This window comes from Lithobates pipiens, unplaced genomic scaffold (assembly GCF_037356315.1).
Source record: "Lithobates pipiens isolate NorthernLeopardFrog02 unplaced genomic scaffold, aLitPip1_a1.2 Scaffold_25, whole genome shotgun sequence".
NCBI lineage: Eukaryota > Metazoa > Chordata > Amphibia > Anura > Ranidae > Lithobates > Lithobates pipiens.
The window spans coordinates 86,649,081-86,662,972 of NW_027507787.1; the positions used below are offsets into that span (position 1 = coordinate 86,649,081).

The 13,892-nt window shown below is 42.5% G+C and overlaps 1 protein-coding gene across 2 annotated transcripts in view; it reads left to right on the forward strand.

Moving 5' to 3' along the window:
- The window catches only part of LOC143930361 (uncharacterized), a 122,706-nt gene extending 115,907 nt beyond the window's left edge, over positions 1-6,799 (forward strand). For both annotated transcript variants that reach the window (XM_077454626.1, XM_077454625.1), the window contains exon 7: positions 3,188-6,799. In XM_077454626.1, the coding sequence (XP_077310752.1) occupies positions 3,188-3,298 (111 nt within the window). In that variant the 3' untranslated portion in view covers positions 3,299-6,799. The remainder of the gene's footprint in view (positions 1-3,187) is intronic.
- The last annotated feature ends 7,093 nt before the right edge of the window (positions 6,800-13,892 follow it).

The following is a 13,892-nucleotide window of genomic DNA, read 5'->3' on the forward strand; positions in this document are numbered from 1 at the left end:
CAAAATAGGGAGTTTTGGGTCCTGATCATTAGTACGGGTGCCAGGGCTCTCGGTGAGACCTGGTGTATGTGCTGGGAGTACTCTATACAGCATGCTCCCAGAACAAAGGGAGATATGCTTATATGCAGCCTCATGGGGAAAAAAACAGTGCAGTGGGTCCACATATATGTGTTATTTCAGCTGGAAGGGCTGAATGAACAGAGGTGTTAAATTGGTCTAAATGTAATCATCAAAATCAGGTGCTGGGAGGAGAACTATCAGCAGAAAAGCACTTGTATCTAAATCACTGTTTGGGTATTCTGCGAGCCTCTGGCACTGGCTATGAGAGTACAATAGCCACTGTGAGAGATTATGTCCATCTGCTCTGAATGCATTGGATGATGGAATCTTTTATATTTCTTAAGGTTTTTTAGCACTTCAAAGAGGGTTGGCGCCTCAGGGAAAACTCTATTCTGGTTTTCTCCAGAGGAAACAGCAGGTGACAAAACAATATGGTCTACTCAGGAGCAAATGGTTGCCACCATCCTTATATACTAGCAATTTCATGTTACAATCCTCTAATGGGACTTTGTCAGTTGCCACACAACTGTGCATTCGTTTTTGTTATTTGGTTGCCCTCAAAGTGTTCAAGCTTAAACTGTTCTCCAATAGGTAACACAAATTATTTTCCTTTTTTTTTTTTAATGGGCAATGTGTACACGCACCACAAGCAAACGTAAGAAGATCTTTGCATGGATCCTTTCTCCCATCCCTCTTTTATTCACTGTGGACTAGGCAATCTTTTATTGAGTTTGCCCTTTTGTATGTTATAGATGGAGTTGGAGTTAACAATTGACTTACCAAAGGGTCCCCCATTAGTATAGACCAATGTTTTGTAATAATTTTAGGAATATCTTGATGTTCATTTGAATATTTCAGAATTAGTCTAGTTACATTATCTTCTTTTCAGGATAGCACTTTATCTCAGAGGAAGAAAATGTATCCTAAATTCGAAATATGTTGGAATTCCTGTTCCATCCAAGCAAATTACAACCACCTAGTAGATGTCTAACACACAATGTAAACAGATGGTATCAAACTAATTGATGTCTTTGGCAACTTTACAATTTTAATGGTGATTTACTGATTGCAATAACAGCTGTAAGACTTTTATATACATGTAGCGCTGGTATTTTTGCCATGTAATGCATTTAATAGAACTATGCTAATAGATTAGTATTTGGCTCCCTCTACTGGTGTACAATGGAAAAGACGTGTTTTAACTTTCACATAACAGCTACAGGAAGTGACTTAATTGTTTACTTTTGGGAGAGGACTCACTTATCCACAATGCCCACTCACCTACCCATGAACACTGAAGTGGTTGAACTGCATGCTGGTTAGGTAATAAAAGGCCCAGCGCAGCCATTTTCTGTCTCTTTCTGCTGGGACGCGTGGCCTGCCTACAAGGATCTGTGGGAGTGCTTTGGAAAAGCTGCGGCCTACCTCGTGCAGAGCAGAGCAACAACTACAGAGAGAGTCTCACTACAGTCTGCTGGAAAAGCAATGTGATCTGACCAGAAGATCCAGAGCATCTGACGGAGGCAGACGGAGGTCCTGTTCGTCTTGTGGAGCAGTGCAGCATTGCAAGACTGACTGGCAGCAGGACGGAGACCATCTGAGTGGAGGCATCCATCCATCCAAGCCTGGTGTGGTGAGAGGGCTGGTTCTCAGAAGTTAAATATCACACTTCACACAGTTAGACTAGATTTACAGCATTGTTGGGACCTGTAGTCCCACAGAGCAGTTCTTTGAAGTTGAATTACACTCACATAGGCCTCAAAGCCTGATTTCATTACCAAGTGACTGACGATGGAAGTGCATTCCCAGGGAAGGAGTTCAGAAATATATTGCACAATTGAAGTTACTGTTCTAGATTATTCTACAACACTTTACTGGTTGGAAATCCTGTGGATTATAAATACTGCAATATAAATGGCTAGCTGAAGAAAAGAAGACAAGAAACTCTATCCCTTTCTGTAAGGCCTTACAGGGTTACTATTACCTATCATAAACTGTAGGCGGAGAATTTAGTAATTATACTGCTTATATCATCCTTGTCAGATACTGTGTAGGATACTACAGTTCTTATGCCACGTACACACGATCGGAATTCTCGTCGGAAAAAGCTCTGATGGTTTTTCCAAAGGGAATTCCGGCGGAATTCGGATCAAGCTGTCTTGCCTACACACGGTCACATCAAATTCCGATCATTTATAAAGCGGTGACGTACAACGTGACTAGAAAAAGGAAGTTCAATAGCCAATAGCTTCTGTCTTGTAGTTGAATCTGAGCATGCGTGATTTTTGGCATGTTGGAATTGCATACACACGATCGGAATTACCGATAGAAAGTTTTTCCGTCTGGAAAATTGAGAACATGCTATCAATTTTTGGCTGGTGGAAATTCGGACAGCTAAATTCCAATGGAGCATACACACGGTCGCATTTTCCGATGAAAAGCTCTCATCAGTCTTTTTCTGACCGGAATTCCGATCGTGTGTACGTGGCATTAGAGTTTCTACACAGTGTGCTGGAAGTGGGAAGGTGCCCAGTGCTGAGGTCCTATTGCCTGAGCATTAGTCCCACTTGGAGACCCGCTTGCAGGAGCAATCCAGCTCTCATGTGATAGTCATTCACAACTATTGCCTCATTATTGTGTCAGAATTGTATGTCGTTGCAGTTCTTATAAGTTTACTGGAACAGGTTTGAACATTAAACATATTTTGGTTTAACACAATCTATTGTGAGGTTTGTTCATCCTCCAGACAGGTGTAGCAGTGTATACCCAGGTGACAACACAGGTAAAGTGCATATAATCTGTGACTCTTCAATTGTCTTTTATTATTGGGTTTCACACCAACACTGTTATACAGCTGTGTCAAGCGGGCTGAGCAAAACCATTGGGGGTGGAAAGAGCAGAGTACAGGCCCAATCAAATATCAGCTGCTCCTTCGGGGGTAAGTGCTACATACATGTGTGCATTATTATTTGTTATTTGGTTGCCCTCAAACCGTTAGAGGATTGTAACATGAAATTAAAAGCAAGTGACCAAACTTTCCAGCACCTACCCAAAACAAAATATACGAATGCTGGTTGGACCTACCTTTTGAAGGAACTTCTTGATCACTTTTTTTTTTTTTCTCAAGGTGTATGTGATACCAAATGATGGTATGAAGAATCCTGATGCTTTTCCTGAATTTCCTGTTCAACCACCACCCTATACAGCCACAGAAGTCAAAGCTACACCAACATATTAAAGGAAACCCAACACCTACAAATTTTATGGCATAGATCACTTTCTATGGGAATGCAGCCTGTTGGTTATGAATTAGTGACTTATGAATGCTAATTTGAGGAACCGGATGATGTCGCTAGATTTTTGAGATTCATAATGGTGTATTTCTAAAGTGGCTATTCATGACACAAATTGTGTATTACTAAATGAATCAAGTACGTCCTAATCATCAAGTAATTCAGTAAGTCCTAATCATAAATGGGACCTTAAGCATCATTGATTTTATATATATATATATTTTTTTTTTTTTCATTGATTCTTTCAAGGGTAAATCAAACCAAAACTCCTGATTAAACTTTAAGCTTTCTTTGGCAGATTAAAGCTTATTCTTATAACAAGACCTCATGACTTTATATATACACACTCAAATGCACATATACACACATTTTAGTGGGCAATATGCTGAATACGTGTGTGCGGTATAAAAGTCTCCCCTTTGGAAGGTTTCATCTCCATTCCTGTTCTGGTGGAAACAAATTTTTTGATTTACCTTCATCCCCATTGACATTGGTGATCAAGACAGCTTGCCTCCCTACACCTGACTACGTTCAACATGCAGAACCCTAGTCTTTCTAATTGTCCCCATTCACACTTGTATGCTCAGTCACCCTGTTCTCCACGCCCTACACTCAAAAAGCGCACAAGCCTTTTTTTCTGAGCATACTCAGGTATTTTTTGACTCCATACACTTCAGTGGAAGCACCTTTAAATGTGTGATACCTAGATTTAACATGCTTTTGCATGTGTTTTTGCACCTGAAGAACTTCTCTTCTTCTCTAGAACTGTTATTTTCCCCTTGCCCAGTTCAAAACACAAACCCCTAACATTTGATACACTTGTAAAAATGCCTGGAATACTGTATGTTTTGCTTATGCTCTACTGTGGTGTGAATGCAGACTAAATTACCCATGTAGAAAATTCTGGGGTAACCGTTGTTAGGCTCACACCCTTATCTTCTTTTCCTTCTACCCATGTAACTATAAAATGGTACAACTGTCTGTGGGCTCATAACGTCAAATCGTTCCTGTTTGGATATTAGACAAGGATCTTAAGGGAGGAGTTAATTTGGTTATAAAGTTAAAACACAATTACATTCTAGGTGCATCAAAATAAAGGGTGTGCCAGGTCTTCGCAAACTGTGCTCCAGCAACAGGTAGCATTGTCCTTATAGGAATGCATGGTAAAACATTATGTGCATTGGTGTCCTCTGGTACCATTTGTTTTGAATGACATTCTGATGCACAGTAATGAAGCAGGTAAGATTTTAGATGCATTAGGGTACATTAGAACTGTCTATTCAGCTGAATGGGCTGCCGTAATTCAACACACGTTAGTACACAACATTTCACTCACTGACCCATATATATTAAATGCACCACAGCAGATGACCAGCTCAGTTGCTCAACTCAGTTTAGTTATGGGTACAGCAAGGTTGGAGCCCATCACAGGATGTCATTGCCATGCCATGTTAGATCTCGTTTAAACCCGTGGAGAACATTTTGAATGTCTAACAATGTTTTCATTGGTGTTTAGACTTCAAGTCCTGACAACCATTCCCCTACATTATCTGTATAGGATTCACAGGGACAGGAAATGAGGGAAAATCTCCCCAATGGGGGTCACAGTCATGAATAAAAGGGAAACACACCAATGGTCAAAGAGTCAAGAATTGTTTTTATTAAATAGACAGTTGAAAAAGAAGTGTTTTGGGAGTTCAGACCCCTTTCCCCTCGTTAGGGCTTATGTACATTGCTGGACTCAACTGGATACTAATGAAAGTTGTACAATGATTGTACTGAAAGAAATGCAAACATGAGCATAACCTTTTTACTAAATTGCATAGGTTGTTCAAATTTCACATGTTGGTAGAGTAAGGCCGCGTACACACGGGCGGATTGTCTGCCCAACTTAGTCCGCTGAACCGTGTTTCAGCGGACAATCCGCTCGTGTGTGGGCTTCAGCGGACTTTTTCAGCGGACAGTCTGACGGACTTTGTCTTTCGGAATTTCCGTAATTTTGTCCGTCCAAACTTGGTTTTGTCCGTCCAAACTTGGTTTCAGCGGACAGTCCGCTCGTGTGTAGGCAAGTTGGACGGACTAAGTATGGCGCATGCTCAGAAAGGATTTACGGGGCCGAAGGTTGCATTGCAGTGTATTGGACGTCGTTTTTCTAGTCCCGTCGTACGTGCTGTACACGTCATCGCGCAAGTTTTCAGCGGACTGTCTGTTCATCGTGTGTGGTCAAGTCCGTTCATTCAAAATTTGGACGGACTGTCTGTCGGATTGTCTGACGAACTTAGTTGGGCAGACAATCCGCCCGTGTGTACGCGGCCTAACTCTTCCTTTATGGTAACCCTTCTTCTTTTTCATTGCAGGTTAATAATGGACTCTTGTCTTGATGAAGGAGGATTGCAGGCTGTCCAACATCCACAGAAGTCTATAGAATTTTTATGGAGATGACACCATTGACAAGCGCAATGTACACAGATGGATGAAGAAACTTAAAGAAGGGGAAACCAGCATTGAAGATAAACCACCTAATAGGAGACCATGAATGCAAGACAGCCTGCACCCCTCCTTCATCAAGACCTCAATTGCTGCACGTTGCTTCTACTTGGAGTCCATTATTAACCTGTAATGAAAAAGAAGAAGAGTTACTATAGAGGAAGAGTTAATCTACCAGCAGGTGAAATTTGAATGACCTATGTAAGCTAATACAAAGCTTATGCCCACGGCTTATGCCCACGGTTGCATTACTTTTTTTTTTCAGGAAAAACCTACCATCAGCAGTTTCTGGTAGCTAGTTTTTTATTATGTACCATAATTTTAACTCTTCTCCAGTCCATATACATTGAAATAAAAAAGATAAATATATTTATAGATGTATTTAGGCTGGCGTTTTGCTTTAGGACCTAAGTAAGCATAATGTACTTTAATGATGATTGTGCAATATAGTCATGCACTTTTGTAATATTTGCATTAAATTTGAAAAACTTTCATGCCATGTACTGATTCCAAAACGCAATCTGTGTGGTCATACTATATCAGCTATCAATAGTCACAAAATTAGGTATCTTTCGGAGCCTACTTGTACATTGTCAATCTTCAGATCCTTTCCTGTCTGCCCAGATGCTCAGATAAGCACTCCCCATGACATTCAATAGTCTAATTCAATAGCCAATAGGTAGGAACAGGCAGCGGATACTGAGCCACAAGTCAATGGAGTAGTCAAGGCTTCTGAATATATAAGATAAAGAGGCACAACAATGATGAATGTTTTAAAAAATATATGCTTTTCTATTCACTTAAGGGGTTATGTTTAGCATGTATAATGTTTTGACCAGGCAGGTTCTCTATATTGTGATTAAAAACTCATCAAGAAGATTATCAGTCTTTGGAGATAATTAGAAAATAGAAGTTAAATAACTTATATGAATAAAAATTGCACTTTATGTTATTAAGTACACGAATGTGTGTTCTTTTTACAATGTGATTTTTGAGTGTTTATCAGACAGACTTCCCCACCGTGCTTTATATTCTCACTGTATGTATAAATTGCCCTGTCAGTTCTGACATCTTTCACATACTGTACATGTTAAGATCAGATATGTTTGCTAGAAAATTACTTAGAACCCACAAACATTATATATTTTTTGAAATCAGAGGCCCTGAAGAATTAATTGATCTTTGTTGCATTTTTTTATGTCGCACAATATATGCACAGCCATTTATCCAACCAAATTTTCAGGGAAAAATACACTTTAACAAACTTCAGTGCTCATAAACACAATAAATTACCCATTTTCACAGTAAAATATTAAGGTTGATCAAACAACCATACATGCTAGCCTGGGAGATGGACCCTAAGGCCGCGTACACACGGGTGGATTGTCTGCCCAACTAAGTTCGTCAGACAATCCGACAGACAGTTCGTCCAACTTTTGAATGAATGGACTTGACCACACACGATGAACAGACAGTCCGCTGAAAGCTTGCGCGATGACGTATACAGCACGTACGACGGGACTAGAAATACGACGTCCAATACACTGTAATGCAACCTTCGGCCATGTAAATCCTTTCTGAGCATGCGCCATACTTAGTCCGTCCAACTTGCCTACACACGAGCGGACTGTCCGCTGAAACCAAGTTTGGACGGACAAAACCAAGTTTGGACGGACAAAATTACGGAAATTCCGAAAGACTTAGTCCGCCAGACTGTCCGCTGAAAAAGTCCGCTGAAGCCCACACACGAGCGGATTGTCCGCTGAAACACGTTTCAGCGGACTAAGTTGGACAGACAATCCGCCCGTGTGTACGCGGCCTAAGTGTGCTGAGGACGTGGAGTCTTGGTATCCCAGACTTCAAGTCTCCTACAAAGGCATCGTGAACATTTCTCTGATGGAGGCCAGTCTTTAAAGTACTGACCAGATGGTATCTAGTCCTTACGTGCATGTTCAGGATGTATAATACAGCCACCGCAGCGTGCTTCAGGGGTTGCAATCTATGAGGCTCTATGCTTCACATTTGGTGGGAGTGTCCTAAAATTAGAACCTACTGTAATAGGGTGTTTTTGATAGCTCCGAAAAGTGATGGGGCTCTCCATTGAGCAACAACCCAATCTAGAAATACTTAATGACCTACCATCTGGGTAGCCACGTCCACTGAAATGCCTAATTTTCTTCATAATGCTAGCAGGTAGGAATATTATAACAGAAGCATGGAAGACATCCGCAGTCTCCAGTATCCTTTAGACAATTGAAACATAAAATCTCTTGGATTCTGGTTCATGAAAAAATCACAAGGATTATCAATGATCTAAGTAAGTTGTTTGACCAGACCTGGGGTCCTTGGGTGACCTATATACATGTTGCCTTATCCATGACGCCTGGTACAGTACAAACACTGGATCCATCACCTTCTACGCCACTTTTCTTTCCAACCTAGGTCTCCTTGCCTCTCTTGAATTCAAATTTTTCTAGATTTTCTTCTTCTTTCTTTCTTCTGTTTTTGAATAGGCATCTTTTAATATCCATCATCCTATCTTTGTTGATGTGGTATTAATTTATGGTATTTTGCACCAATCAGGAGAGCCTTACAAATACCTTGTTGTGTAGCATGTTCTGTAATAGGGATGGGCTATCTGTTTTAGTCGAACATGAGTTCGACTCGAACATTGGCTGTTTGCCAGTTTGGCGAACAGCGAACAATTTGCGGTGTTTGCGGCAAATTCAAAAAAGCCACAGAAGGCCCTTTAAAAGTCTATGGGAGAAATCGAAAGTGCTAATTTTTAAGGTTAATATGCAAGTTATTGTCATAAAAAGTGTTTTGGGACCTGGGTCCTGCCCAAGGGGACATGAATCAATGCAAAAAAAGTTTTAAAAACGGCTGTTTTTTCAGGAGCAGTCATTTTAATAATGCTTAAAGTGAAAAAATAAATGTGAAATATTCCTTTAAATTTTGTACTTGGGGTGTCTATAGTATGCCTATAAAGTAGAGCATATTTCCCGTGTTTATAACAGTCTGAGAGCAAAATGAAATTTCTAAAGGAAAAAAAGTAATTTATAGTACTAGCGCTAGTGCCGACTATTAATGAATTGTTGGTCCCGACAATTCACATAAAATTAATTGAAAGCCATTGAAAAATAAAAAATAAAAATGTGTGGGGGTCCCCCAAAATTCCATTACCAGGCCCTTTAGGTCTGGTATGGATATTAAGGGGAACTCTGCGGCAACATTTAAAAAAAAATGGCTTGGGGTTCCCCCAAAAATCCACACAAGAACCTTATCCGAGCATGCAACCTGGCAGACCGCAGGAAAATAGGGGGGACGAGAGAGTGCCCCCCCTCCTGAACCATACCAGGCCACATGCCCTCAACATGGGGAGGATGTCCTCATCCCCACAACCCTTGCCCGGTGGTTGTGGGGGTCTGGGGGCGGCGGGCTTATTGGAATCTGCCCCCCCCCTGTTTGAAATGGTAATGGGTACATTGTACCCCTACCATTTCACAAAAAGAAAGTGTCAAAATGGTAAAAAAAACAACATACACTGTGGGAGAAGTCCTTTATTAAAAATAAAAAAGAGATTCCAGCGATGTAATCCAATAAATCCATGCTCCTACTCCTGCAATGCCCAATTTTCGATCTCCAGTGATGGATGATCTCTAACGACTCCAGCGAGAAACACGCACAGGGTCCTGCCTCCACCGGAGGCACCCAGCCGATAATGCAGCGCCAGCTTGACACTTCTTATGTAGATGAAAGTGGGGCCACCGGTCACGTGACCCTGTACCCCTCTGACAAGGGGAAACGCTGGGGATTCCCAGTGACGTGTGCGGATGACCCCACCCCCTCTGATGCGAAAAGAGAGATTCCCGGGTGACAAGGTCACATGATGGGTGGCCCCACCCTCATCTACATAAGAAGTATCAAGCTGGGTGCCTCCGGTGGAGGCAGGACCCTGTGCGTGTTCCTTGTTGGAGTCGCTGGAGATCGAAAATTGGATTACATCGCTGGAGTAGGAGCATGGATTTATTGGATTACATCGCTGGAATCTCTATTAAAATAAATAAATAAAACAAAGGACTTCTCCCACGGTGTGTGTTGTTTTTTTTTCCATTTTGATACTTTCTTTTTGTGAAATGGTAGGGATACAATGTAGGGGGGCGTGGCCGGATGCAAAGCAGGGAGGATGTGTGGAAGCAGAGCCCCACACAGGCAAAGACAATCCACCACCATCCCTGTTTCAATCTTCAAAGGAGACTGTGCATCTGGACGGAGAAAGCACCGGGGACTCCCCCCTGCCATCCCGGTGGGTGATCACCGCCAAAAGTCTTACCTCCACCATTCCTTGGTTCCCCAGCGAGGCCCGCTATACAAGGCACCCGGCGCCATCGTGCGCCTGCGTTCTGGCCGGGCCCCTCCATTCTCTGTGGCCGCAAACCCAGGAGAGGCATCCGTCGCTATACCACGGTGAAGAACATATAGAGGACCCTGCCAGCAGGAGCTGAACAACCACGGATCAGGGTTGCTCCACCGGCCCATGGACCAGGCCTCATCCCCGGAACACGGTGAGTGAGAGGCCTAATTCACCCCCCCATAAACGGAATCCTCTGGGGAGATAGTGTGGGAGCCCACATCTGACCCACACTGGGGAGGCCCTACCTAATCCGGAGCAGTGACCCCCTGAACGGCTGCCTTCCCCAGGACAGTCTGAGGCTTCGGCCTACCCCCCATAGCCAGTGGCCATCTTGGTACTCCCTCTACACCCCATCCTCTCCAGCAGCTCTCAAACCAAGCCTCATCCCCAAACATCAGAATAGGAATAATCCTAATCCACCTAATATCACCCCACTGCCACCAAGGAGAAGCAAAGCCCCCCGGAGGGACCAATTGAATCAGCCCCAGGGAGATCAGAGGACCTGGCCTACTCCAAATAGGCGGCGGCCATCTTACAGGCCCCAAGACACCCCACCCACCTCTGTCCTACCCTGAGTGGGCTGTATATCCTCTCCCAGTCACTGCATCCCCCCACCGCTACCACAGTGGCTATCCGCGCGGCACATTAAAATCTTGGGGGCTGTGGCTTGACGCACATCGTGCATGGCTGCAATGTAACAGTGCCCCGTTGATCTGAGGAGCCTGAGACCTGAAAACAGACCAAAAAAGGAGAATATGTCCACACACTTGAGGAGAAGCACACACAACCATACCCTTCGCTCTTTGGGGACCACCAAAGGAAACCCTCCCCTGCAAACTTAAGCAAATTCAGATATAGCGGCAGTGGCAAAAACCATAAGATGGCCCCGCCACAGAGGAACAATATCAAAGAAGAATTAGACGATGATGAAGTCTCTCTACCAGCATCTGAAGACTCAGTTGCAGGTAACAAACTTGACCAACCTCTAACGTACGCCAGCATAGATACTGCAGATATAACAGATATTGCAGCTGACATAAAATTTTTTCTCTCTGCCGCAATCACAGACATTAAAACGGAATTTCTGAAAATAACAGAACAAATGGCGATATCTGAAAAGGGAAAAGAAGGGACAGAGCCCTGATCAGGTTGGACGACATCACAAACTCACACTCTCAACATCTGATCAACATGAACAGACAAATCAAAGACTTAGACAACCGCGGCAGACGAAACAACATCAGAATTAGAGATGTGCCTGAAACGGTTCCCCCTGATCAAATCAAACCAGCTCTTACTGCCATCTTCAACAACCTCATTGAGAGGCCTGAACAGTCCCCTATTGACTTTGATAGAGCACATAGATCTCTCAAGCCCAGAGCACAAGATGGAAATCCCCCAAGAGATATCATATGCTGCCTACCTAACTATGGTCTGAAGGAAGGCTTTCTCCAAAAAGCGAGATCTAAAGATCAGATCATGTACGCAGAAGATATAATACAACTTTTCCAAGACCTCTCACCTATCACACTCAAAAACAGAAGAGCACTAAGACCACTGCTGGAAGTGCTGAGACAAAAAGGCATCAACTATAGATAGAATTTCCCATTTGCGCTACAAGCAAACTATATACTATATACCAGATGATCTGCTAAAATTCTGTGAAGAACTACAGATCGCACCAATAGACCTACCGGATTGGTACGTCAAATTCTGTACACCACCTGAAATCAACAACCCCCAGTTTTTATCAGGACCATCCCATGCTCAGTCCCTTTACCAGCATGGAAAACAACGCAGACACACAGGAACAGCTTTTACTCTCCAGCTTCTCCTAAAGCAACTAAGAGCCCAAGAGCGAGGATACTGAAATAGTCTGCGCTACAACAAGTTACAATCTTATCTTCCAAATGTTCATATTAACCAGTTTAAAGCACTTAACACTCTTGGCCCATCTCATAACTAGATCTATCCACATATTTGAATGATAGATGAGTTGGCATACTACATCATCCGACCAGATAACTTTGTTTTGTGCTAACTTTTCTTTTTTTTCACTCCATAAGCATTGGTCTCAAGGTAGCTCACAGTTTGTTATAGACACTGCTTCCATGGTACACAACCCGTTTGCACAGACTCCGTGACGCCTCCTGTCTGAGGTCTTCAAAATGTGAGTAATGCTGTATACCTGCAATGCTACAAACAAACCTCCAACATGCTTAGCCAAGATTTAGCACCCTCAACATATCACAACAAACACTTTTTCTTTGCTTCCAAGTGAAATTAAGGAGCCAGACAATGGAGGATTACCCCCTCTCTAATACGCAAAACTAATCCTCCACTTAAACAACATTGAGGGTATCTACCTGTTTGGAAGTGCAAATGCTCGTATCTCAGGGGGCTGAAACATTTCTTTCTTTATTTTTTTATTTAGGATTACAGAACACTACCCCCCCCCCCCCCCCCCCCCGATTACTGGGTACATGCCCACACTTCATAATTCTGGTGCCACTCATATCCAAGAAGACACTCCTTACTCCTACCTTCTGGTAACCTAACTGCTGTCAATGGCCCACTCCTTTTTGGATTTCCACGTCACATGTTTTATTTTCCAAAGTCTCAATAACCAACGGCCCACGGGCACAGAACCGCCTGATGTCTACCATGGTTTCCCCCCTTCCCCCCTTTCCCCCCCTTTTTTTTGAGACCTGACTTTCCGATAATCCTATGTTATGGATTAACTGTTTATGATGACCTATTATGGCGACTACTGCAAAGTTTAATGTTTAAGTTTACTGTTTCTCTGATAGGTTGTAGAACGGTTGAATTTTTTATACATCTTATAAACTGGTTAGTAACAAATTACAAGACATGTTTCCTCCTAACACAGTAACTGTTATGTATTCCCAATATATGATACTGCCGTACAGACGGTCTCAGACATATATTCAACAACTGATCCTATCTAAATGAACACTCGGGCCCCTCGGAACCTGACGGGCTCCCCAAAAAAGTGGTTTTCACTGTTACAAAACATATGACAACATTGTATAGCTTTATTATCAACGGGTCACCTGCGCGTCTCCCACTACCCCCCAAAAAGGAAAGGAAAAAGGTAAAAAAAACAAAAAAAGGGAACTATTACTTCAAACTTCCATAAACCTATACTCCAAACACACTCACTATTCATAATTGATCAGTTGACAACTGTTCTACTTACCATTTTGGCAAGAAACTAAACCCTTACCCTTTCCGACCTTGCAGCACACTCTACTGAAGCCGGTTGCAAACACAGCAAAATGATCTCGGTCCTTAAGACCTTAACCTAATCATCCTATGGTCTCAACATGGCATACGCCTTCCTGGGGAAAATGCCAACCATTATTTCACACAATGTAAATGGTCTAAACATACCAGAGAAAAGGACCAAATTATTGAGAGAACGCAAAAAAACTTGCCCCCATGTCACATTTCTTCAAGAAACACATTTTAAAGGCAAAAACATCCCCACAACTCACTGATAATGTCTATACGATAGCCTACCATGCTACTAGTCCCCTCGCCAAAACCAAGGGAGTGTCCATATTAATTAATAAAGATGCACCCCTTAAACTTAAACAGCAGCTTATTGAGCCAGA